The 24,162-nt window shown below is 31.0% G+C and overlaps 2 protein-coding genes across 2 annotated transcripts in view; both read right to left on the bottom strand.

Moving 5' to 3' along the window:
• Positions 1 to 379: 379 nt before the first annotated feature.
• LOC111629307 (NACHT domain- and WD repeat-containing protein 1-like) overlaps positions 380 to 24,162 on the bottom strand; it is a 32,063-nt gene continuing 8,280 nt past the window's right edge. Inside the window, exons 4-18 of the mRNA XM_023373189.1 lie at positions 14,752 to 14,927; positions 14,589 to 14,682; positions 14,394 to 14,509; positions 13,976 to 14,093; positions 13,647 to 13,901; positions 12,855 to 12,978; positions 10,923 to 11,110; positions 9,297 to 9,640; positions 7,454 to 7,637; positions 7,195 to 7,385; positions 4,395 to 4,588; positions 3,211 to 3,373; positions 2,943 to 3,141; positions 2,077 to 2,313; positions 380 to 2,015 (exon numbers count right to left, since the gene is read on the bottom strand). Coding sequence (XP_023228957.1) covers positions 1,504 to 2,015; positions 2,077 to 2,313; positions 2,943 to 3,141; positions 3,211 to 3,373; positions 4,395 to 4,588; positions 7,195 to 7,385; positions 7,454 to 7,637; positions 9,297 to 9,640; positions 10,923 to 11,110; positions 12,855 to 12,978; positions 13,647 to 13,901; positions 13,976 to 14,093; positions 14,394 to 14,509; positions 14,589 to 14,682; positions 14,752 to 14,927 — 3,095 coding nt within the window. The 3' untranslated portion in view covers positions 380 to 1,503. The remainder of the gene's footprint in view (positions 2,016 to 2,076; positions 2,314 to 2,942; positions 3,142 to 3,210; positions 3,374 to 4,394; positions 4,589 to 7,194; positions 7,386 to 7,453; positions 7,638 to 9,296; positions 9,641 to 10,922; positions 11,111 to 12,854; positions 12,979 to 13,646; positions 13,902 to 13,975; positions 14,094 to 14,393; positions 14,510 to 14,588; positions 14,683 to 14,751; positions 14,928 to 24,162) is intronic.
• On the bottom strand, positions 19,488 to 22,380 carry LOC111629308 (vegetative incompatibility protein HET-E-1-like). The gene is made up of 3 exons (XM_023373190.1): positions 21,694 to 22,380; positions 19,851 to 20,034; positions 19,488 to 19,782 (listed from the first exon to the last, which is right to left on the bottom strand). The coding sequence occupies exons 1-3, from the start codon at positions 21,949 to 21,951 to the stop codon at positions 19,568 to 19,570; spliced, it is 657 nt and encodes a 218-aa protein (XP_023228958.1). The 5' UTR covers positions 21,952 to 22,380; the 3' UTR covers positions 19,488 to 19,567.

Raw genomic sequence — 24,162 nt, 5'->3', positions numbered from 1 at the left:
CTTTTATATTTATATACTGTAATCGTTGCAAGGAAAAAAATCAAACATCATTTACAAAACATTTTATTGCATGTGTGCAAACCAACATACACAAAGAATCTGTGGCACAATGTTTAACTATGCTAATATCCAGTGCATGGATAAGGTGGTGGATACAAAAGAAACAAAAAGGAAAAAGCAAATTTGTATAGTTTCTGTTGCATATTATTTGAATAAGTTCATCTACTTCCAATCGATGCTCACCTGTAAAAAGGTGGGCACGCAACAGAAAGATAAAACTCCAAACTTTAAAAAAAATCCTATAAAATTCAATTGTTTTTAATTATTAACTTCCCATGTGCATAGATCATTAAAATATTCATTTCATTTACAATATATATATATATTTTTATTTTTATTTATTTATTTATAAATATTGAAAACTTTAAAAATAATTTTAGATTGTTTTATTTATTTACGACTTTTTATTAATATTTTAAAAACAAAATCACAACCAATACTCGCTTAAAACATAAATGATATCGAACACGCGAAATTAATTATAGGTTTGTGTACATTATTTATTTATCAATTTTTGTTCCCAGCCAGCTGCAGAGTAACATGGATGCTGTTTGTTGCTTAGCAACCATCAATTTGGTCCTCGCCTAGGTTTTAAAATTCAAATTCGAATATGAAGGATTTTGATTGGTTAAAAATGATTGTTTATATAAATGTAATTCGTTAGGTATATATTTTATGGTAAACTCGATAAATTAATGCATTTTAGTGCAATATAATGTGCTGATGCAAAGGTATATGTTGTGGGACGTTGCTTTGCGCAAAAAATGAACAGCTTAAGGGTTCCGGGTTCGATTTCTTCAAGCGCTTTTCTTAGGAGGAATGAATATCGCTAAATGTATACTTTGCATAGTCAGAACTATAATCGCTCTGGGTTTTTAAAATTCGTACTATACACGAGGTTTATCTACATATCATGATCATTTTTTTCTTTAAGTTTAAAAAAAACGAAAAAACTCCATTCGATCGCGATGGTGAATGCTTCGATTGATCACGTGACAAATTTGTTACGTCAGTTACAAGGAATAATGTTATTAATTTTGTGATTCGATTGTTTCTTGAATTACTTTTGTGTATTGCGTGATTGGCTTATTTATTTTTCACGAAGTACATTCAGAAATCATTCCCGTAATCCGCCATTACGAAGATGATGAAATGTAACTTTGATTACGTTTTTAATGGATGAGTTTGTTGATCGCATGATCAATCGAAGCTCGGATCGAACTCGTCAACCTTCAACCAGCCGTTAAAAACATAAAACTGATGCAAATCACACAAACACTTCTCGAACTACAGACGACATTTTTTTGTTGCGGCGAGGGAGTGAGTCCATTTTGTTTTCTCTATTCTACAGACAGATAAACATTATGCACGACACTCACGTATGATTGTTAATCGCTTAGTTAACGTGTGCTTTGATAGCTATTGCTCTTTCAATTGGGCACATTACACGATGCGACAGATGGACGAATCCTTGACCGAAGCAGATTTCCTATCTACATGACTCTCTGGGTTGTCCACTTCTTCGGAACTTTCCGATCTACTGGGACATTCGTGAACCGTTTCCGGCGTTCTCGATAGTTCTTGCTTGCTTTCCAGCTCCATCTTGGGGGTTTGTACTATAGACTTGGGTTGCGACGAAAACTCGGGAAAAAACGCGAACATACTCTGTTGTTTTTTAAGAAGTTTGTGCTTTGGTAACTTGGCTTTAGGTTGCAGGGGCAGTCCCTCCGGCTGCATACTACGTACACGACCTAGTGATCCATCCCACACTCCCACATGCGATAACTGCTCGCGCGATCCCATAAGAGATCTTTTGAAATCGTCAAGGCCCGTGCTGGGCTCCAGTCTAGGCGTGTTAGATCTCAGATCCCAATACAGAGAATCGAACGACTGTTCCCTCTTCAGATTGCCTCTGAGTAGAACGCGTTTGGGCAGCACACCTCTGGCAGGGATCCCTGTAAAAGGAAGAATTTTGTGAATGATGCAAAATGGTGTATGTTAATTCGTTATACTTACCTGTTAACTTTGTCTCTTCTGACATGGATAAGCAAGTTGGTGGTTCGAGTGTTAGTCCTTTGGCTGGATTATTATGCAGACTTAATATCGAGAGCTGTTGCTGATTTACCAGCTGGACAACTATATCACTGACATTAACGGAAGTTACCATAGTTATCATAGCCACGTGAAGATCTAACATGGCTATTCTTTGCCCGTTGGTGGTATTCCACAGTTGTAGCGTATTGTCGTCGGCACCTGATGTAGAAGAAGATAAATGGTAAAGTATAAATCTGGCATTGCAACAGAAAGCATTCAATTAAACTGACTTACTTCACGCTCCAATTAGAAGAGTGATACAAGTTCAGGACATACTGTACCGAACTCACATCAATCCTTCTAATGGAAGAGTAGTTATAGCTCCTAAGTAATGGATAGAGAATTTGTAACCTTTAGTCACCAGACTGTAACTATGACATGTCACCAAATCGAAAGTTTTAAAAACATTTACACATGTATTTAAAAGATATACAGACTTTGAATGTGTTTTATTTGAAAATTTATTCATCACTTCTATATAATAATTTTTTTGCATGTGCAGTAAAACCTGTGTAAACAAGAATCGCACGGCACCGAATAATTTTTCCGTTTTGGACAGTTTTTACTGTAATTTAAATTAATACTTGCCTTGCTTGTGGCATTTTGCATATTTATTAACCATTTACATGTGAAAGAATGGTTTGTATCTTATTGATCATTTGCATATTTATTTATAGTCCTATAATGAATTTATGCACGCACATTAATCATAATTATTTTGCATAATCTCTAATCATTTGCATTTAGATTATATGGCAACGTGCTTAAAAATTACGAGTAAAACGAACCTGAAACGGCAACGCTTCCATCCAAAGTAAGCTTAACGCATTTGACAGTTTCTGTGTGACCTCTTAGTGTAAGATTATCGGCTCCCGTCATCATATCCCAGATAATTAGGCTACAATCCACCGAACCGGATACAACCATGGTAGGGCAGTAAGGCGCAACAGCCACGCACTGAACTGCACCGTCGTGACCCACCAGAACCTGTAAATGAAAATCGTCTCCCAAATGACTAACTTCTAAGAGCGAGATAATGATTCGGTTTTACGTTACCTGTGTTATTTTACCAGTAGCCACTTCCCATACTTTCAAAGACATGTCCTGAGAACCGGTGATTATAGTCTGGCAGTTGTGTGTCACTGTATAACACAAAATGGCGTCGCTATGGCTAACGGTTTTCTCTGCTCCTACATCACATACCGGCCAGAATTTTAAACTGTTAAAAATGTAGAAGAAAAATATTGACAACTGTCAATCATAATATCAGTTTTCCAAACTGTTTTTAAATCATTTAATACATATTTTATTATCACAATAGTTTTGTTTCAGTACTAAAATAATATAAAATTTATAGTAAATATTAATGTTTAATCCTAAAGCAATACTACCGTATATATAATAAAATACTTTAAGTTTTAATTATTTTTTCTAAATTTTTATTTAAATGATAGTACTATAATTAGACTATATTCTACATATTTACATATATTCATATATATATATATCTGAGATATATTTGTTACAAGGCCGTATATTTGGGAGCTCGAGCCAAGTGGATAAAACCATTGAGCATTACTGGTCGTGGGTTCGAACCCCGTTTGCAACACCTTTATAGGCGGCAGTTTCTCATAGAAAGTCCTCCTGGAATGCATCGCGTTGCTGTATACAAACAATAATAAACTTGGGGAATTTGGAGGTTTAACCCCTATTTGGAAATAAAGATTAAAATAGTATATTCTATTCTTTTTGTATCCGTTCAGTTCCTCCCTAGTCTATTGTATTATCTTACTTTACAGTATTAATTGCATAGTTTCACGCTTTATTATTTTATTTTTATTTACATTTTAAGAATTTAAAGTCTAGAATTTTATAACCGTCATTCTTATTTTATTTTTATAATAGCATTACCTTTCCATATTGATGCGATAAAATTTTATTAATCAGAAGTTGCGAGTCGTACTAAATGGCAATAATTGTGTTTGGAAGAAGTTGAGTAACAGAAAAATCGCTAAATGCAGATGTATTTAGTTATAATAGCTTTAAGAGAAATTATACAAACTGGGAAAAAATTAAAACTTATACACGCGAAGGGTAAAAAGATTGCGGCGAAGTTTTTATACTTTTAATAGCAGGTGTTTGAAAATGCATTAAGGAGAATCCATCAATGTTTGTAGTGGAGTGTCTCCGTTATCGATCGGTAGCGAAGAGGGCAGAGAACAAAGTTTGTCTTATCTTACCTGTTCTCGTTTTTGCCAGACACAGCAAATACAATATTGGCATGCAGGTACAATTGTGCAGATGGCTTGATACAAGCGTACAACTGCTCACCGCTGTCGGCCATCCAAAACCTGTGATATCCTTGCACATCTGCAGAAAGAATCCTTCTACTATCGAACGATACGACTACGGCTGTAACCTTCGTTTGGTGTTCCTGTGTTAAAAAAGAAAAGAAGAAAAGAAGAAACCAAAACATTTCGAGTCAGAAATTAAACTCTCTTCTCACGTAACTGCACTAAAGCAATTTAATGTTCGGGATTGAGATAACGTTTATTTTGTAGTATTTGGTCTGTACATTCTAGCGGTTCTTAGTTACTTTTGTACAATTCTTGTTACTAAAGACGTAACAGTGCAATACGTCTTTATTAAAGACGTATTGCACTGTTTAATCAGTATCGCTAATAGGAGCAGGAAGAGTAGAAGAAATTAAATTTTTTTTTTTAATTTATGGATTTATAAATAATACTTTTATGAAGATTTAATTGCTTTTTCCATTGCTATAGTTGGAATTTTTAATACAATGTACAGAGATTATACTAATAAAAAATTTATACTTTTATTCGTATCCGTACTTGTTAATACTGTATATATATATATATATATATAGGCTATATATACTTCTAAACCCTTTGACCGATCTATATCAAATTTTACATAGGATATACTGATAATATAGGTTACTATCAAACCTCGATACTCCCTTTCCCCTGATTTTATCCCCCTATTAATTCCATTTTACTTGTGAGCTAATAGAGGATGAATTATTAATTTTATTACAAATTTATTTGTAAGCTTTACAAGCATTGTTATTAATTAAATATAACATAATAACATTAACAATAATTATATTTCGTATTGTTAAATATTTGGGTATTTTTCATACATTTATGAGTAATATATGACAAAAAAATTCAAGAAAATAATTTCTTTAATAATCTAAATAATTTTATTTCAAAATACGCTTTTATTGGCTACTGTTTAACATAAACAATCCGGGATTGGAATGGCGGGAAACATGACCATTTCAAGATTGAGGTGGGGTTATGGAGTAAGTCACCCAGTATAATCACTCCAATCTCGAAAAACTGTAGTGACGTATTAATAAATGGTGGGGATGACATAAACACTATCATATACATTACTACGGTGCGTTTACACACACATTTACACAGTGTTTATCGAATTTTGGGATGGAGATACCAGCTAAAACGTTATTAAAATGCATTGTCATCGAAGATGTCCTCAAAGTTTCAGCCTTCTATCTTAATTAGAAATTTGAGTTGCAAGACTTGAGGACGTGATACAAAGCAAGTTAAAAGCATTTAATAATAATGACTCTGTATTAACGGAATCAACAAAATTTCCTAATGGAAAAAATTTATATTTATTATTAAATACTACGGCTAAAGTAATAAAAAAACAATTTTTGTGAAAGGAAAATATTCGTAAAAAAGTGATTATTTTTATGGAAATTTTTCTTTTTATCACAATAATAGACTAATATATTTTCCAATAAACTTATTATTTTTATTCATAAACATGAAATATGCTTTGGATATAAAATAATTAGGAGAGAAACGTGTTTGTTTACGTCTATCATAATATGAGATTTACTCTGAAAACAAATATATTTGATGTTAAAGAAGTTTTATCAATGCTGTAATTATTTATAGAGTGAGAGGAATCCAATTTATTTTTGTTGAACAGTTCTATTTTTGAAACCACTTGAGATTACTTGTTTCTTAAATGAAGGATTTGATTGGTTCTTATATTAAAAGATAATGTAGTAGTTACTAAAAAATTATTGACTGTCTTCTAGAGCCCAAATAATAATAAATATTGTTTATTAATAAATTAATCAGTATTTATATCCTACCAGTATTGAGTCAGCCGGATGGCCAAGCGGTCAAGATGGTAGCCTACCACCCTGAGAGCCACGGGATCGAATCCGGATGAGATAGAAAAGTCCCCAGGAATTTTTCGGGGGGGGGGGATATGTCGGGCCCCGTTCCTCACCTCCGAACCACCTCATTGTGGGCTCTCGGGCCTCGCCGAATGGGCTTGCAAAAAGAAGAGGCCCTCTTAGTTCCCACAGGGTGGAAAGACCTAATTTAACAAAGAAAAAAAAAAAAAAAACAGTATTGAGTGTGCACAGATCGCGGATTCGCGCCTGATCAATGTGCTGGCCACGTAAAGTTTTTCAGGTTTTTTTTTTTCACTTGTTAACACCTAAATAGATCCAGTTTCTGATAGAAAGTCTTCCCTTGGCACATGCTGTGTCGCTGACGTATACGATTAAACCAAACCAATATTTATTAATAGTAAATTATTCATTTTTAAAATAACGTATAGAAAATCGATTAATTAGCTTGTTTATTATTAAAATTGGAGACAATGTTTTAAAATTTTTGCAATGTTTTAAAAAAGTTTCGCTGGTTTTCTATCGATTGTTAAGTGAAAAGCAATTATTATCAATTAAACGATATGTTTTAGATCGATGAAAGAATAGTGTGACACACGAAACAATGCCCGAGATAACAATGAATATTCTGGTAGATAATCAATTATTGATTAGTTTTCGAGAGTGTAATTATTCATAATTATCATGCTGATAGCAATTTTTCATAAATTATAATAATAATAATTTTTCTTATACATTTACCAAATACTCGATGAGAATATTAATGCTTTTAAATTCATTTTATTATACTAAATTCTGAATAAAAGCAGTTTTTATCACAATAGAGAATTGTCACCTACCTTAAATGAAGAAATGACAAGTCCGACAGCCAATCCCCAGACCCTAAGGGTGGTATCTTCGGAACCAGAGACGACAAACAAACCATTGGGAGAGAAGGCGACACATGTGACAGCTGCACAATGTCCTTCGAGAGTAGTGTGAATCTCTCCAGTGTTGAGATGCCACACCTTTACTTGACAGTCTTTAGAACCTGAGGGAAGAGATTTGGATTTTTCGATTGTTATGCTACACGTCGTCATCCCTCGCCCATTTACTCACCTGTTACTGCAAATACTCCGTCTCTAGAAACTGTTACGCAGGAAACCGGTTCGGAATGGCTGTCGACTTTTCTTAATTTAGTTTTTAGATGATGAATGGGAGTATCTTTCTTTCTGGGACTGAAATTCCATACTACGATCTTTATGCCAGCGGAGCTAATGAGAAACCGATCATTTTCTTGAGCCTAGAAAAGGAATTTTGGCAATTTTTAAAAGAATAAAACTGACAGAAAAGCTTAGAATTTGATAAATTGAATATAAAAATATTCCCCAGTAATGGCTGTTTTATGATGATGATGTGAGACGGAATATATTTGTATAGTATAGAATCCATAGATGATAAACAGTATGACTTACTATAGCTAGGAAGGAAGAGAAGATACATATCTACTTCTTTATAGTAAAAGGAATAAAGGATACATTTGCTATATTTGGTAAAAAATAAAAGGAAAAAAATGTTCAGTATAATCGAATAGAAGGCGACTAGCAGATGTATTAGGATAAATTAGGATAAAGAGGATAAAGAGGAAAGTAAATTACATTTTGATGGTTAGAAATATGGTTTTATAGTATATAATGAGATTTATGAAGTGGAATAAAAGGTTAAACGATAGATTTTAGAACTAGAATGGTGGTTAGTGACTTATAGTACAGAAATTTTGATCAGAGATAATGGGAAAGTTGGGAACTTTGATATTGTGCGATTGAAGTTAAAGTATAAAAGGATAAAGATAGTAAAGATATCTGAAAGATAGAAAATGTGAAAGTAATTTTAAAAACTAATTTTAAAAAGATATATAGAGAAACAACTATTTAATGAGACGTTATGATACTATAAAACACATTTATTTTATTTTATTTTTTAAATAAAGACTTAATACGTAGATAACTGTGCTTAGTTTAATTATTTTAATGTATATATGCGAAGCAAAATATCTTTAAAGCAGCTTTAATAAGTCTCATAAATTTTATAATTAGAGAAAGATGAATCCTATGTTTTTACTCGTAATATAGAAATTTATTTCTCCATATATAAAGTATATTGTTATTTATAAATAACATGTGTTTCATTTATCATTTATCAATATATATTTAAAAATAACTTATTTTTAAAGCATTATTTATAATAAATTCAATTTATGAATATACTAGTTGCGTGTGCTCACATTTGAAGGGAGATTAGTGAGATTGGGTTGAGAGGGAGTGATAAAAACAATGATCTTAGTTATGGTCTAGTACACTACCTGAGTATTCACAATACTCTAAAACACAAAAAAATGCTCGGGCTTAAGTTAAGAGCTGTGGGCTGTAGGGGTGGGCACACTACAGTATTTTTCTAGGGTATCGAAGAATATTCATGCTAAATTTGATGCGGTACGTTAAATGGTATAGAAAGAATCCTTTAACTAACATATATACATATTTTGACTATTATATATAGAGAGATTTACATTATAACAGCTAGTTTAATAAGGATTTTCCAGATTCATAAGAAACTATCCTTAATACGTTGAATTAATTGTAATTGTTTTAATGATTAATTAAGTAAAGATTCACCTAACAGTTTAATTTAATTACAAATTTATTATTAGTAAAGTATAAATTATTATTTTATAATTAATTATCCATGTTATAAATGCATAGGCCCTATGTTAATACGAACAACCTTAGTTGCAACGTTTAAAATTCGCATCAAATCCGATAAATTTGTATCGATATTCGATAATTTTGTGTTGAATTTCACTCACGAAACTTCGACACTCGTTTACACAAAAGTTTCACTCGTTCAAGCGCTTCAAAAATCGATCATTTTCAGAAATGATTTACTCAGTTTATATTCTTACCTGCATCCCAGAAATGGGATCCGAATGGCCAATTAATGTCTGCAATAGAGTGGCAGAGTGAATGTCATATATGTAACACTTGCCATCACTAGTGCCAACCCCGCATCTGCAGCTATCTTTAGCGAAACATAATCTAGTAACTGATCCAGTATAACCTTGCAGACAATGGACATCGGATCCGGTGGTCAAAGATCTGACGTGTACGGTATTGTCTTTACAGTTCAGGAGAAGAAAAGTGCTGTCATTCGAAATGTCCATCAAGCAGATGGATGAAGTCAAATAAATTGTGTTCAGCAGACTGAAGTCTTCCAAACTCGAGATACATACTGTACAGTCTGATGAACCTAATCAATTAAAATACAACAGTTTAAAATATAGAAATTATATAGAATTTCGTGACAAAGAATTATATTTATTTATTTATTTTTTGTTTATTAAAGTTATAAATTAAATTATTTTTTCCCTAATTATCTTTTTGAGTTAATGTTTTTTACAATGGAAAAAAAGCTGCAGTTCTTTAATAATTTCCGAAGAAATATTTAATTAATGAGTTGGATATTTTTTTATTATTTTTTCCCTTTGTATTAAAAAAATAATTTCTGAAATTAAAGATAATTAGCCAAGTTTTGTATCATTACTTTCTTTTACTGAAATTATCATTCTTTCTACGTCTTCCATTTCAATAAGTAGTCATACACTCGCTTCTGTGGCGATAAGAATGAGCAGGAAGTAAAGAAATTAAATTTAATATAAAAATGTCTTTAATTTCGGTAAAGTCATGTAATAATGCAAATTATTTAATAATTTTACTCATAAGAATTTAATAAAATGAAGTTTAATTAACAATTTTTTTTCTTAAATCCTCGCAAAAAAATCAAATTTCTTTAACAAATTTCACTTTAAATCAGGTATTCATCATATATCAAGTAAGTACGAATGTCTCACTACAGTTAAATTACAATTAAACTTTGAAATCTATCGCAATTATCAGTTGATTTATATTTCTAGCAAACTGTAACTCACAATTATATTCAATCATTAGTTAAATTTGCACACTTTCAGCGAGTTTCAATTAAGCCAAACATTTTCAGTTAATTTTCAGTTAAGTTTAACAATTATAAGTTACGTTATATTGTTTCAATTAGGTTAAACACTCCGTTAAATCGAAACTTATTAAACTAAAACACATTTAGTTATTTAATTAACATTAAATCACTTGACTTCTCACTAAAGTTAAATGTGTTTTATCGAGTTAATTCTCAGTTAATTCTTAATTAAATTAAAATATATGAAGTTAAATCTATAACTTCAACACATTTAACCTAAATATATATAAATAATAGTTCTAAATTGGGGTGTAAGGAGCCTTAAAAGGACCGGCCATAAATTACGTGGAAGCTTTTGAACCACTTTTTGCCCACGCTCTCTCTGTTGTATATGATATTGTACTTTTTCCGACCCTCTCCTCCCTTTATTAAACTGTACACGTAATTAATAGACGGCTCCCTTAATAACTATACAGCGTATTGGCAGTATTATACACCTTTTTGCAGATCATAAAAGTTGAAAAATACTTTAGAGGCAATTCCTCGAATAGAATTGGTAATGGAATTTTTATTTACGAACCAGTAGCGAAAATATCATCGCCATTATTGACTGCAATGCAATTGATGACACCTCGATGATTCTCCAGTCTTTGTACTAGTTGACCAGTATCCAATCTGGCTACAATCACCACTCCAACTTCGGAACCACTCAATATCAATGTTTCGGAATTTGTAGTGGTCACACACAATACACCCGCAATATGATGACTGGAAAAGAAAATATTATTTAAGATAATTAAAAAAAAAAGCCATGCCCGGATTCATATTACTAATCAAATAAAAGGAATTTCTGATTAGGCTACAATTTGGCTAGTTAAATATACAAAATACTATGCAATTTCGCCTAAAGATATGTGATTTAGTCGCCATTTTGTGAGGGATTTTATAGTTATAATTAAATAAATAGTTTTGAATATTCTGGAGAGACTCGAACCCCAATCTTCTTCTTAACGTGCAGGTACAGTAAAGCAGAATTTGCGATCTTTTCTTCAAGAATATTCGAAATTATTTATTTAATTATAATTATTAAATTTCATATAAGATGGCGATTTATGGAACACTGTGGGTATTATGGAACCACCCCATTTCGAACTGATAATAAAGGCGAACTGTAGCGGATTGTGGCTGAACTGAACTAGGCAGATATCCATAGCAAGGGGAAAATCCGTTTTACTTCAGTTAAACGGTTGTCTGTATTTAATCAGCAAATTTGTTTTTTTCAAAATTCGCAAGTTTTGAATGCTAAGTGAATTTAATTATTTTTAAAATATAAATCGTGTAGTTGTAGGTTCACTGGTGCATGTATTCCGTTCCAGAGACTTAGGGGTACATATTAATCTGTGTGATGTTCACGTTTTTTAAATTTTGGTCTCGACAGACATAAGTTAATTCGAGATGGCGATGCGTGAAATACGGACCCCTTTGGTGCTTTTACAGTAATATGGAACTCAACTCCTCCGAACTCTCTCTTTGCAATCAGACATTCGTCCGGAGCAATTTGGGAAAAAGACACTAGGTAGAAAGTCTGAAAATATCGAAAAAGAGCTGCTGGAATATATATTGTTGATGGAGGTCATATTTTTCTATTATAAAAGCATTTTTGCGATAAAATACATTGGAGTAAATAATTTGGTAATTATTTAACATTTTTTGTCCTTTCCTATTTGTTTTTGGCTACATTAAAGCATTTTTTTGAAAATATACAGTAAGGTTCCATATTACCACCCGATTTTCTCTAAGCCTACTTTCTGACTTTTTGTACAAAAGCCTTCAAAAACCATACTTATAGTTACACTAGCGAAAAATTCAATTGGAAACATTTAGTTTAATAGTTACCAGTACTTTTCGCACAAAAAATGTGAGTGTAGTTATGATACCTTGTTTACAATTCACTAAAATATAATTGGGGTTCCATAATACCACCTTCACCTCTAATATAAAAGTTATTACTTTTTTAGATAAAACTCATAACAGCCAGAAAAGTTATGCAAGTAGTTACTAAATTTTTTTATTTGATTATCGTTTAAATATAGAATAATAAATTTAATATTGTTTATTTAAAGCTTTTATAAATTATTATTGATTTTTGTTGTAAAATACCGTTAAAAAGTCGAATTATTTGATTAAGAAATAAAGCTTAATTAAAAAAGTAAAGCTTAAAAGTTTTATTTTATTTTATTTTTTAATGTAATCCTAAAGTTAGAAGTAACACATTCAGTCACGAATTCGATCGTTTGTCCTACATAACTCTTACCGATTGGTCTAACAGTTACTACTATAGTAACATTTATTTAATCTAGAAAATGTCACGTTCGCGTGTTAGACACAGTTCGAAATATTGTTTGCTCACAAAATACATAGAAAATTCCTTTCCGACTAAAAACAAAAAATTGTATCTTTATAAGTAAATGTGTGATATGATTTACATTTAAATAAATATTTAATGAAATACCTAAGTCGCTGTTTCATTTTCCCGCTGCATGCTTCCCATACGATAACATTAGTGTCCTCGGATCCACTAACTAACCATCTTCCTGATACGGTCATGTGTATGCACGTAATTTCATCTTTGTGACCTGTAACAAGAAAATTGAACGAATGAAAGAATACTGCTGCAATTTATTCGCAATTCTAGAGTAATTCTACGAACGGAGACATTTTCTCTCCTTTAATTATATAAAAGCCAGCGCATTATGTAGTAAATGTCAGCGAGTTAGTAAATTATCAAACTGCAACTGTTTGTCTTCATTAACAATCTACTTGATGCGTTAATGTTCACAATGGAGATTTAATTCATTTTGTTCCTACGTCATCAAACATTGTACTTTCTTTTTTTTAATGAAAAATGTAATACATTATTCTTTCCATTTAAAAAAATAGTTGAAAATTCCATTATAAAAAAAAGCGTTTAGGGAATAGTTAAGTTTGTCTTTACAGGAAAATAGTCACTTTGTTTAAATGAATGTTTAATTTGTAGTAACTTTTTAATTTAATAACTCGAATGAATAATTTAAATTCAATTTTTTTTTTAATTCAACAGGATCGAATTTTATGCTGTTTAGCTAAGTAACAAACGTTATTATTATTACTTTTTTAATAATTAAAAATTCAACGAGTGGATACGACGTTAGAAGACAAACTAAAAATAGTAAATCGCGATTAACGCATGCTCCTACACCGTTTCTCATTAAGAAAACATCCAAATTCATGGGACATATCACCAGATAGTACCGTCCAATCGAACCTGTCAGTGATCGAACACTCTCCTTCGATGGGATGTGGTACATGTGTATATCTCGTCCGTGACTGCAAAATAAGTGCTGACTATCGGGTGTGGTCACCATATGGTCAATGGGATGAGGACACGTCATCACGGTAACTTGTGACGGGAGCGTGAGAGATAACCAAGAGTTTTTTGGAACCAATAAAGGATTTTTTATATTATTACACCACTCCAAAGCATTGCTAACTAATCCTTCCAATACTGGTGATGATTTATCTGAAATAAAAATGAATTTTATAAGATAAAAATTAAATTTTCTTAAATTGAAAAAAAAAAAAAATAGTATCTACCTGCGTATGGCTTTAACCAATTCATAATTTCGGTTGCTAATTGTTGTGGATCTTGACTCAGTACATCCACAGATTGTTTAGTTAAAGTATATAACAGTTCCACTTCCCAGTCTAAAAACTAAAAATGGAAAATAATCAGATTATTTAAAAAAAATTAGTTAAATATTTATCAATAACGATTTTATATACAAACAAAATTAAAAATATGGAGTTTAATTCCAGAAAAAAATTAAACTCCTTACATGATAACTCTCAAGAACATCTGACTACATTGTTTTTTCTATGGTGCTGAAATTCTATTATTTTCTTTAATCCCTAAAACACGCTCGAATTGAAAAACCCTCTAAGTGCAAAATTAATTTCCTTTAAATGTAAAAATAATAATAATACTCCGACATCTACAACCTCTCTTCCTTACCTTGCACCTCACGAGTTCAAGGATACTTCTTACATAACTGATTGAAGAACCCTTGGTAGCGGAAAATAGGAAATCAAAATTGCAAATTGCATCCTGTTTGAGTTTCTGCAAGTCGCCTAACAGAAGAAAAACAAGTTACTGTAACGAAATTACTAAAAGTAAAAACAAAAAAGAAAGAAAACTAAATACACGAACCACATTGAAGTAGATGGAACCACAATTCATCCAATTCTCGAAGAATATCCGATTGATCGTCTTTAGATTTTGTTGTACCACTTACCGATTGTTCCTAAAATTAGACTTTAAATTTAATTATAATTTTAATTCGTTAAAGTATAAGGAACTTTTTAAAAATCACCTTTTTATCTTTCTCAGCAAGATAGCCTAAATGAAAAGCTTGAGCCAAATCGTTGTGACAGGAATAACGATCTTCTGGACGAGATAAGTATCTTTTTCTCACATTCTCTGCAATTGCTCGATGGCTCCATTGTAGATATGGTCTTCCGCCCACATAGTATTCTTTTAGTAGCACCACTATACGCAATATTTTATACTTTAGTATAAATAAATAAACGCTTATCAACTATTCAGAAATGATAGGTTAGTAGTTAAAATTAATCACAATTAGTAAGAAGAACCGAAATTGTAAATTATTTTCTTTGCATCGATTTAATTTTATCAATGAAGATAGTAAAATTTTTAATAAATTAATTAGTTTCCCTGATCTAGATTAATTTGTTTTACACTTTTTTCTATTTTTCTAAAAACCAGTTGTATTTTTACAAATTACTTCATTTCATTAAATAAAAAGCATCAATTTTAAAGAAATAAATGAATGAATCTACTCCACGTTCAATCAATAAATGAGTCTATTTAATGTTCAATCAATGACTGGATCTATTTCGACTTAATCAGTAAATCTATAAAAACATGAAAGAGTTAAGTCAAATTTTAAAAGAATTAAAAAGATTATCTTGCTCCTTAAACTTCTAAAAAAAATATCGGATGCATAAGAACATTTTATTATTAAATTATTGTTTAGCGAATATTATTTGGTCTGCTAATAAGTACTGCTCTTCTTTACCATCCACTTCTACCTCTTTAGTATTCTCGTATTAGCTAATTAATGGAACGGCAGCTAATCAAATCAATCTATACCACCGAATCCTTAAAATTCTGTAGGAACCCATTCAATACACATTGCACCTCATTAATTTTCTCTCCACGCTTCGATGACACGGCTTCATTCATTCGCAAACAACAGAAGAGAAAATAATTATTTTCTTCGTAGTTATCGAAATTTTTATGCATCAAAGATTATGGTGTTCACGAACTTATTGAACAAAATTACATACTTTTATAGTAATATTTAGGCCTAATAAAATATGAATAAAACACGCTCTCCAAAGAGCCTAACTCAATAGAATTTGCCCAGAGATCCTTTTAAGGATCCCTCATAAAATATATCATTTAATAACTTATGAGACAAGTCTAGAACAAGAGAGAACTTTTAGCTGCCTTAAAGGGGACATTAATCTTGGATAATATTTTACAAGTAAGCCATTGTCTGTTATACATTGTCATTTGCGAAATTAGGGATTTTCGATTAATCACACGGCAAAAAATTGAAATTTAAACCTTTAAGCGCTTTCGACAAGCGCATTATCATGTAAATTAATGATCAGTACTGATATTAATTTTGTTTAATGTCTGTCACGTAATTATAAAGCAGTAGTATCGAAGTAAAGTAATTTTCTTAAGGATAACGGTTTATGTTATTGGAATTTTTCTTAGATTTATGAATTGATAAACTTCATATACGTATATATATTTATATAGTTTTTTATTCATAATCTTATAAGTTAATTCACTAATTATGTGATAAATTTTAATTGTATAAGCTGTTTTATTTCACACGAATAATATTAAATTAAATAATCACAATTAAAAAAGAGAGAATTTCTATCATAAAATAATTTAAAGTTTCATTTCATTAATTAGTATTAGATTTTAATTACTTAGTGTTATGTAATTGTTGGTATGATTTGAAATGTGACTCAAATGAGGAGGATCGTGTAACGTTTATAATTTATTCAGATATTGACAGCTGGTTGATCGAGGAGGTTAAGATGTCAGCATACGGCTCTGGAGGAGAGCTGAGATTGAAATCCGGGCGAGCATCCCTTGGAATTTTTTGTGGGAGGTCTGCAGTGATTTGTTATAGCTTTATGGGGCAAATTTGAATTAGGGGGCTCTCATGTATAGTGTTGACTTCAGACATTTTTCTTCGGAAAAATTTTTTGAGGAAATATTTTCTTATAAAAGATTGGTTTGGGGAACCCTGTTGGTGGGGATCTCAGGCAATTGCCCTTTTTGCCCTTAGAATAACACGCCACTGGAGGTCTGTCCGGATATGTCAAGCCACCACCATAGTGGATCTAGCTGAATAGATTAAGAAGGTCCTCTTCGTGTCTTTAGGGTGTGTAGAGTGAACAATTTACAATATAAGAATAAATAACTATTCCTATATGAATAGGAATAGTTATTTATTCTTATATCGTATTTCTTCAGAATTAGATTGAAATTATTAAGTTTCTCTAAAATAATAGATTTTTTTCCTGTTATAAGCATTTTCTTGGTATGCAAATGTCCAAAATTTTAAGAAAGTTTGCACTAAATATTGTGATATCTTTATACATGGGCATATGAAGACATTTCGTTTAAGAGGCAGAGACGTAATAATATCAAAATATCAAATGTCAAAATATCATCAATTGAGGAAAACTGATGATATTTTGCCATCAATTGAGAGCGAAATTCAGGTGTAAACCCCTCGAATTTGGGAGGGTAGCTCCTCCGAACATATGCATGTTTATTTGTCAATTACTATAATTCTTAACAAGTACACTTAATGCGAACTGCCTTAAAATTTAATCATTATACATTCGTAACAGTTGCTTAATTTCTAAAACACGAATTAGGAAAATAATTAATGTTTAAATATTTATTTTATNGAATGTATATATATATATATATATATATAGGCTATATATACTTCTAAACCCTTTGACCGATCTATATCAAATTTTACATAGGATATACTGATAATATAGGTTACTATCAAACCTCGATACTCCCTTTCCCCTGATTTTATCCCCCTATTAATTCCATTTTACTTGTGAGCTAATAGAGGATGAATTATTAATTTTATTACAAATTTATTTGTAAGCTTTACAAGCATTGTTATTAATTAAATATAACATAATAACATTAACAATAATTATATTTCGTATTGTTAAATATTTGGGTATTTTTCATACATTTATGAGTAATATATGACAAAAAAATTCAAGAAAATAATTTCTTTAATAATCTAAATAATTTTATTTCAAAATACGCTTTTATTGGCTACTGTTTAACATAAACAATCCGGGATTGGAATGGCGGGAAACATGACCATTTCAAGATTGAGGTGGGGTTATGGAGTAAGTCACCCAGTATAATCACTCCAATCTCGAAAAACTGTAGTGACGTATTAATAAATGGTGGGGATGACATAAACACTATCATATACATTACTACGGTGCGTTTACACACACATTTACACAGTGTTTATCGAATTTTGGGATGGAGATACCAGCTAAAACGTTATTAAAATGCATTGTCATCGAAGATGTCCTCAAAGTTTCAGCCTTCTATCTTAATTAGAAATTTGAGTTGCAAGACTTGAGGACGTGATACAAAGCAAGTTAAAAGCATTTAATAATAATGACTCTGTATTAACGGAATCAACAAAATTTCCTAATGGAAAAAATTTATATTTATTATTAAATACTACGGCTAAAGTAATAAAAAAACAATTTTTGTGAAAGGAAAATATTCGTAAAAAAGTGATTATTTTTATGGAAATTTTTCTTTTTATCACAATAATAGACTAATATATTTTCCAATAAACTTATTATTTTTATTCATAAACATGAAATATGCTTTGGATATAAAATAATTAGGAGAGAAACGTGTTTGTTTACGTCTATCATAATATGAGATTTACTCTGAAAACAAATATATTTGATGTTAAAGAAGTTTTATCAATGCTGTAATTATTTATAGAGTGAGAGGAATCCAATTTATTTTTGTTGAACAGTTCTATTTTTGAAACCACTTGAGATTACTTGTTTCTTAAATGAAGGATTTGATTGGTTCTTATATTAAAAGATAATGTAGTAGTTACTAAAAAATTATTGACTGTCTTCTAGAGCCCAAATAATAATAAATATTGTTTATTAATAAATTAATCAGTATTTATATCCTACCAGTATTGAGTCAGCCGGATGGCCAAGCGGTCAAGATGGTAGCCTACCACCCTGAGAGCCACGGGATCGAATCCGGATGAGATAGAAAAGTCCCCAGGAATTTTTCGGGGGGGGGGTGATATGTCGGGCCCCGTTCCTCACCTCCGAACCACCTCATTGTGGGCTCTCGGGCCTCGCCGAATGGGCTTGCAAAAAGAAGAGGCCCTCTTAGTTCCCACAGGGTGGAAAGACCTAATTTAACAAAGAAAAAAAAAAAAAAAACAGTATTGAGTGTGCACAGATCGCGGATTCGCGCCTGATCAATGTGCTGGCCACGTAAAGTTTTTCAGGTTTTTTTTTTTCACTTGTTAACACCTAAATAGATCCAGTTTCTGATAGAAAGTCTTTCCTTGGCACATGCTGTGTCGCTGACGTATACGATTAAACCAAACCAATATTTATTAATAGTAAATTATTCATTTTTAAAATAACGTATAGAAAATCGATTAATTAGCTTGTTTATTATTAAAATTGGAGACAATGTTTTAAAATTTTTGCAATGTTTTAAAAAAGTTTCGCTGGTTTTCTATCGATTGTTAAGTGAAAAGCAATTATTATCAATTAAACGATATGTTTTAGATCGATGAAAGAATAGTGTGACACACGAAACAATGCCCGAGATAACAATGAATATTCTGGTAGATAATCAATTATTGATTAGTTTTCGAGAGTGTAATTATTCATAATTATCATGCTTATAGCAATTTTTCATAAATTATAATAATAATAATTTTTCTTATACATTTACCAAATACTCGATGAGAATATTAATGCTTTTAAATTCATTTTATTATACTAAATTCTGAATAAAAGCAGTTTTTATCACAATAGAGAATTGTCACCTACCTTAAATGAAGAAATGACAAGTCCGACAGCCAATCCCCAGACCCTAAGGGTGGTATCTTCGGAACCAGAGACGACAAACAAACCATTGGGAGAGAAGGCGACACATGTGACAGCTGCACAATGTCCTTCGAGAGTAGTGTGAATCTCTCCAGTGTTGAGATGCCACACCTTTACTTGACAGTCTTTAGAACCTGAGGGAAGAGATTTGGATTTTTCGATTGTTATGCTACACGTCGTCATCCCTCGCCCATTTACTCACCTGTTACTGCAAATACTCCGTCTCTAGAAACTGTTACGCAGGAAACCGGTTCGGAATGGCTGTCGACTTTTCTTAATTTAGTTTTTAGATGATGAATGGGAGTATCTTTCTTTCTGGGACTGAAATTCCATACTACGATCTTTATGCCAGCGGAGCTAATGAGAAACCGATCATTTTCTTGAGCCTAGAAAAGGAATTTTGGCAATTTTTAAAAGAATAAAACTGACAGAAAAGCTTAGAATTTGATAAATTGAATATAAAAATATTCCCCAGTAATGGCTGTTTTATGATGATGATGTGAGACGGAATATATTTGTATAGTATAGAATCCATAGATGATAAACAGTATGACTTACTATAGCTAGGAAGGAAGAGAAGATACATATCTACTTCTTTATAGTAAAAGGAATAAAGGATACATTTGCTATATTTGGTAAAAAATAAAAGGAAAAAAATGTTCAGTATAATCGAATAGAAGGCGACTAGCAGATGTATTAGGATAAATTAGGATAAAGAGGATAAAGAGGAAAGTAAATTACATTTTGATGGTTAGAAATATGGTTTTATAGTATATAATGAGATTTATGAAGTGGAATAAAAGGTTAAACGATAGATTTTAGAACTAGAATGGTGGTTAGTGACTTATAGTACAGAAATTTTGATCAGAGATAATGGGAAAGTTGGGAACTTTGATATTGTGCGATTGAAGTTAAAGTATAAAAGGATAAAGATAGTAAAGATATCTGAAAGATAGAAAATGTGAAAGTAATTTTAAAAACTAATTTTAAAAAGATATATAGAGAAACAACTATTTAATGAGACGTTATGATACTATAAAACACATTTATTTTATTTTATTTTTTAAATAAAGACTTAATACGTAGATAACTGTGCTTAGTTTAATTATTTTAATGTATATATGCGAAGCAAAATATCTTTAAAGCAGCTTTAATAAGTCTCATAAATTTTATAATTAGAGAAAGATGAATCCTATGTTTTTACTCGTAATATAGAAATTTATTTCTCCATATATAAAGTATATTGTTATTTATAAATAACATGTGTTTCATTTATCATTTATCAATATATATTTAAAAATAACTTATTTTTAAAGCATTATTTATAATAAATTCAATTTATGAATATACTAGTTGCGTGTGCTCACATTTGAAGGGAGATTAGTGAGATTGGGTTGAGAGGGAGTGATAAAAACAATGATCTTAGTTATGGTCTAGTACACTACCTGAGTATTCACAATACTCTAAAACACAAAAAAATGCTCGGGCTTAAGTTAAGAGCTGTGGGCTGTAGGGGTGGGCACACTACAGTATTTTTCTAGGGTATCGAAGAATATTCATGCTAAATTTGATGCGGTACGTTAAATGGTATAGAAAGAATCCTTTAACTAACATATATACATATTTTGACTATTATATATAGAGAGATTTACATTATAACAGCTAGTTTAATAAGGATTTTCCAGATTCATAAGAAACTATCCTTAATACGTTGAATTAATTGTAATTGTTTTAATGATTAATTAAGTAAAGATTCACCTAACAGTTTAATTTAATTACAAATTTATTATTAGTAAAGTATAAATTATTATTTTATAATTAATTATCCATGTTATAAATGCATAGGCCCTATGTTAATACGAACAACCTTAGTTGCAACGTTTAAAATTCGCATCAAATCCGATAAATTTGTATCGATATTCGATAATTTTGTGTTGAATTTCACTCACGAAACTTCGACACTCGTTTACACAAAAGTTTCACTCGTTCAAGCGCTTCAAAAATCGATCATTTTCAGAAATGATTTACTCAGTTTATATTCTTACCTGCATCCCAGAAATGGGATCCGAATGGCCAATTAATGTCTGCAATAGAGTGGCAGAGTGAATGTCATATATGTAACACTTGCCATCACTAGTGCCAACCCCGCATCTGCAGCTATCTTTAGCGAAACATAATCTAGTAACTGATCCAGTATAACCTTGCAGACAATGGACATCGGATCCGGTGGTCAAAGATCTGACGTGTACGGTATTGTCTTTACAGTTCAGGAGAAGAAAAGTGCTGTCATTCGAAATGTCCATCAAGCAGATGGATGAAGTCAAATAAATTGTGTTCAGCAGACTGAAGTCTTCCAAACTCGAGATACATACTGTACAGTCTGATGAACCTAATCAATTAAAATACAACAGTTTAAAATATAGAAATTATATAGAATTTCGTGACAAAGAATTATATTTATTTATTTATTTTTTGTTTATTAAAGTTATAAATTAAATTATTTTTTCCCTAATTATCTTTTTGAGTTAATGTTTTTTACAATGGAAAAAAAGCTGCAGTTCTTTAATAATTTCCGAAGAAAGATTTAATTAATGAGTTGGATATTTTTTTATTATTTTTTCCCTTTGTATTAAAAAAATAATTTCTGAAATTAAAGATAATTAGCCAAGTTTTGTATCATTACTTTCTTTTACTGAAATTATCATTCTTTCTACGTCTTCCATTTCAATAAGTAGTCATACACTCGCTTCTGTGGCGATAAGAATGAGCAGGAAGTAAAGAAATTAAATTTAATATAAAAATGTCTTTAATTTCGGTAAAGTCATGTAATAATGCAAATTATTTAATAATTTTACTCATAAGAATTTAATAAAATGAAGTTTAATTAACAATTTTTTTTCTTAAATCCTCGCAAAAAAATCAAATTTCTTTAACAAATTTCACTTTAAATCAGGTATTCATCATATATCAAGTAAGTACGAATGTCTCACTACAGTTAAATTACAATTAAACTTTGAAATCTATCGCAATTATCAGTTGATTTATATTTCTAGCAAACTGTAACTCACAATTATATTCAATCATTAGTTAAATTTGCACACTTTCAGCGAGTTTCAATTAAGCCAAACATTTTCAGTTAATTTTCAGTTAAGTTTAACAATTATAAGTTACGTTATATTGTTTCAATTAGGTTAAACACTCCGTTAAATCGAAACTTATTAAACTAAAACACATTTAGTTATTTAATTAACATTAAATCACTTGACTTCTCACTAAAGTTAAATGTGTTTTATCGAGTTAATTCTCAGTTAATTCTTAATTAAATTAAAATATATGAAGTTAAATCTATAACTTCAACACATTTAACCTAAATATATATAAATAATAGTTCTAAATTGGGGTGTAAGGAGCCTTAAAAGGACCGGCCATAAATTACGTGGAAGCTTTTGAACCACTTTTTGCCCACGCTCTCTCTGTTGTATATGATATTGTACTTTTTCCGACCCTCTCCTCCCTTTATTAAACTGTACACGTAATTAATAGACGGCTCCCTTAATAACTATACAGCGTATTGGCAGTATTATACACCTTTTTGCAGATCATAAAAGTTGAAAAATACTTTAGAGGCAATTCCTCGAATAGAATTGGTAATGGAATTTTTATTTACGAACCAGTAGCGAAAATATCATCGCCATTATTGACTGCAATGCAATTGATGACACCTCGATGATTCTCCAGTCTTTGTACTAGTTGACCAGTATCCAATCTGGCTACAATCACCACTCCAACTTCGGAACCACTCAATATCAATGTTTCGGAATTTGTAGTGGTCACACACAATACACCCGCAATATGATGACTGGAAAAGAAAATATTATTTAAGATAATTAAAAAAAAAAGCCATGCCCGGATTCATATTACTAATCAAATAAAAGGAATTTCTGATTAGGCTACAATTTGGCTAGTTAAATATACAAAATACTATGCAATTTCGCCTAAAGATATGCGATTTAGTCGCCATTTTGTGAGGGATTTTATAGTTATAATTAAATAAATAGTTTTGAATATTCTGGAGAGACTCGAACCCCAATCTTCTTCTTAACGTGCAGGTACAGTAAAGCAGAATTTGCGATCTTTTCTTCAAGAATATTCGAAATTATTTATTTAATTATAATTATTAAATTTCATATAAGATGGCGATTTATGGAACACTGTGGGTATTATGGAACCACCCCATTTCGAACTGATAATAAAGGCGAACTGTAGCGGATTGTGGCTGAACTGAACTAGGCAGATATCCATAGCAAGGGGAAAATCCGTTTTACTTCAGTTAAACGGTTGTCTGTATTTAATCAGCAAATTTGTTTTTTTCAAAATTCGAAAGTTTTGAATGCTAAGTGAATTTAATTATTTTTAAAATATAAATCGTGTAGTTGTAGGTTCACTGGTGCATGTATTCCGTTCCAGAGACTTAGGGGTACATATTAATCTGTGTGATGTTCACGTTTTTTAAA

The sequence above is a fragment of the Centruroides sculpturatus genome, unplaced genomic scaffold, assembly GCF_000671375.1.
Source record: "Centruroides sculpturatus isolate CEXI.00-Female unplaced genomic scaffold, Cexi_2.0 scaffold525, whole genome shotgun sequence".
NCBI classification, from domain to species: Eukaryota; Metazoa; Arthropoda; class Arachnida; order Scorpiones; family Buthidae; genus Centruroides; species Centruroides sculpturatus.
The sequence above is the reverse complement of the archived record's forward strand: the minus strand, read 5'-3'. Positions and strand labels throughout refer to the sequence as shown.

Excerpts from the sequence above, each read along its gene's own strand:
- LOC111629308 (XM_023373190.1), bottom strand. The coding sequence starts at position 21,951 with ATGGACATTTCGAATGACAGCACTTTTCTTCTCCTGAACTGTAAAGAC. Across the intron at positions 20,035-21,693 it reads ATCCCATTTCTGGGATGCAG|GCTCAAGAAAATGATCGGTT; the intron begins GTAAGAATATAA and ends TTCCTTTTCTAG. Across the intron at positions 19,783-19,850 it reads CGGAGTATTTGCAGTAACAG|GTTCTAAAGACTGTCAAGTA; the intron begins GTGAGTAAATGG and ends CTCTTCCCTCAG.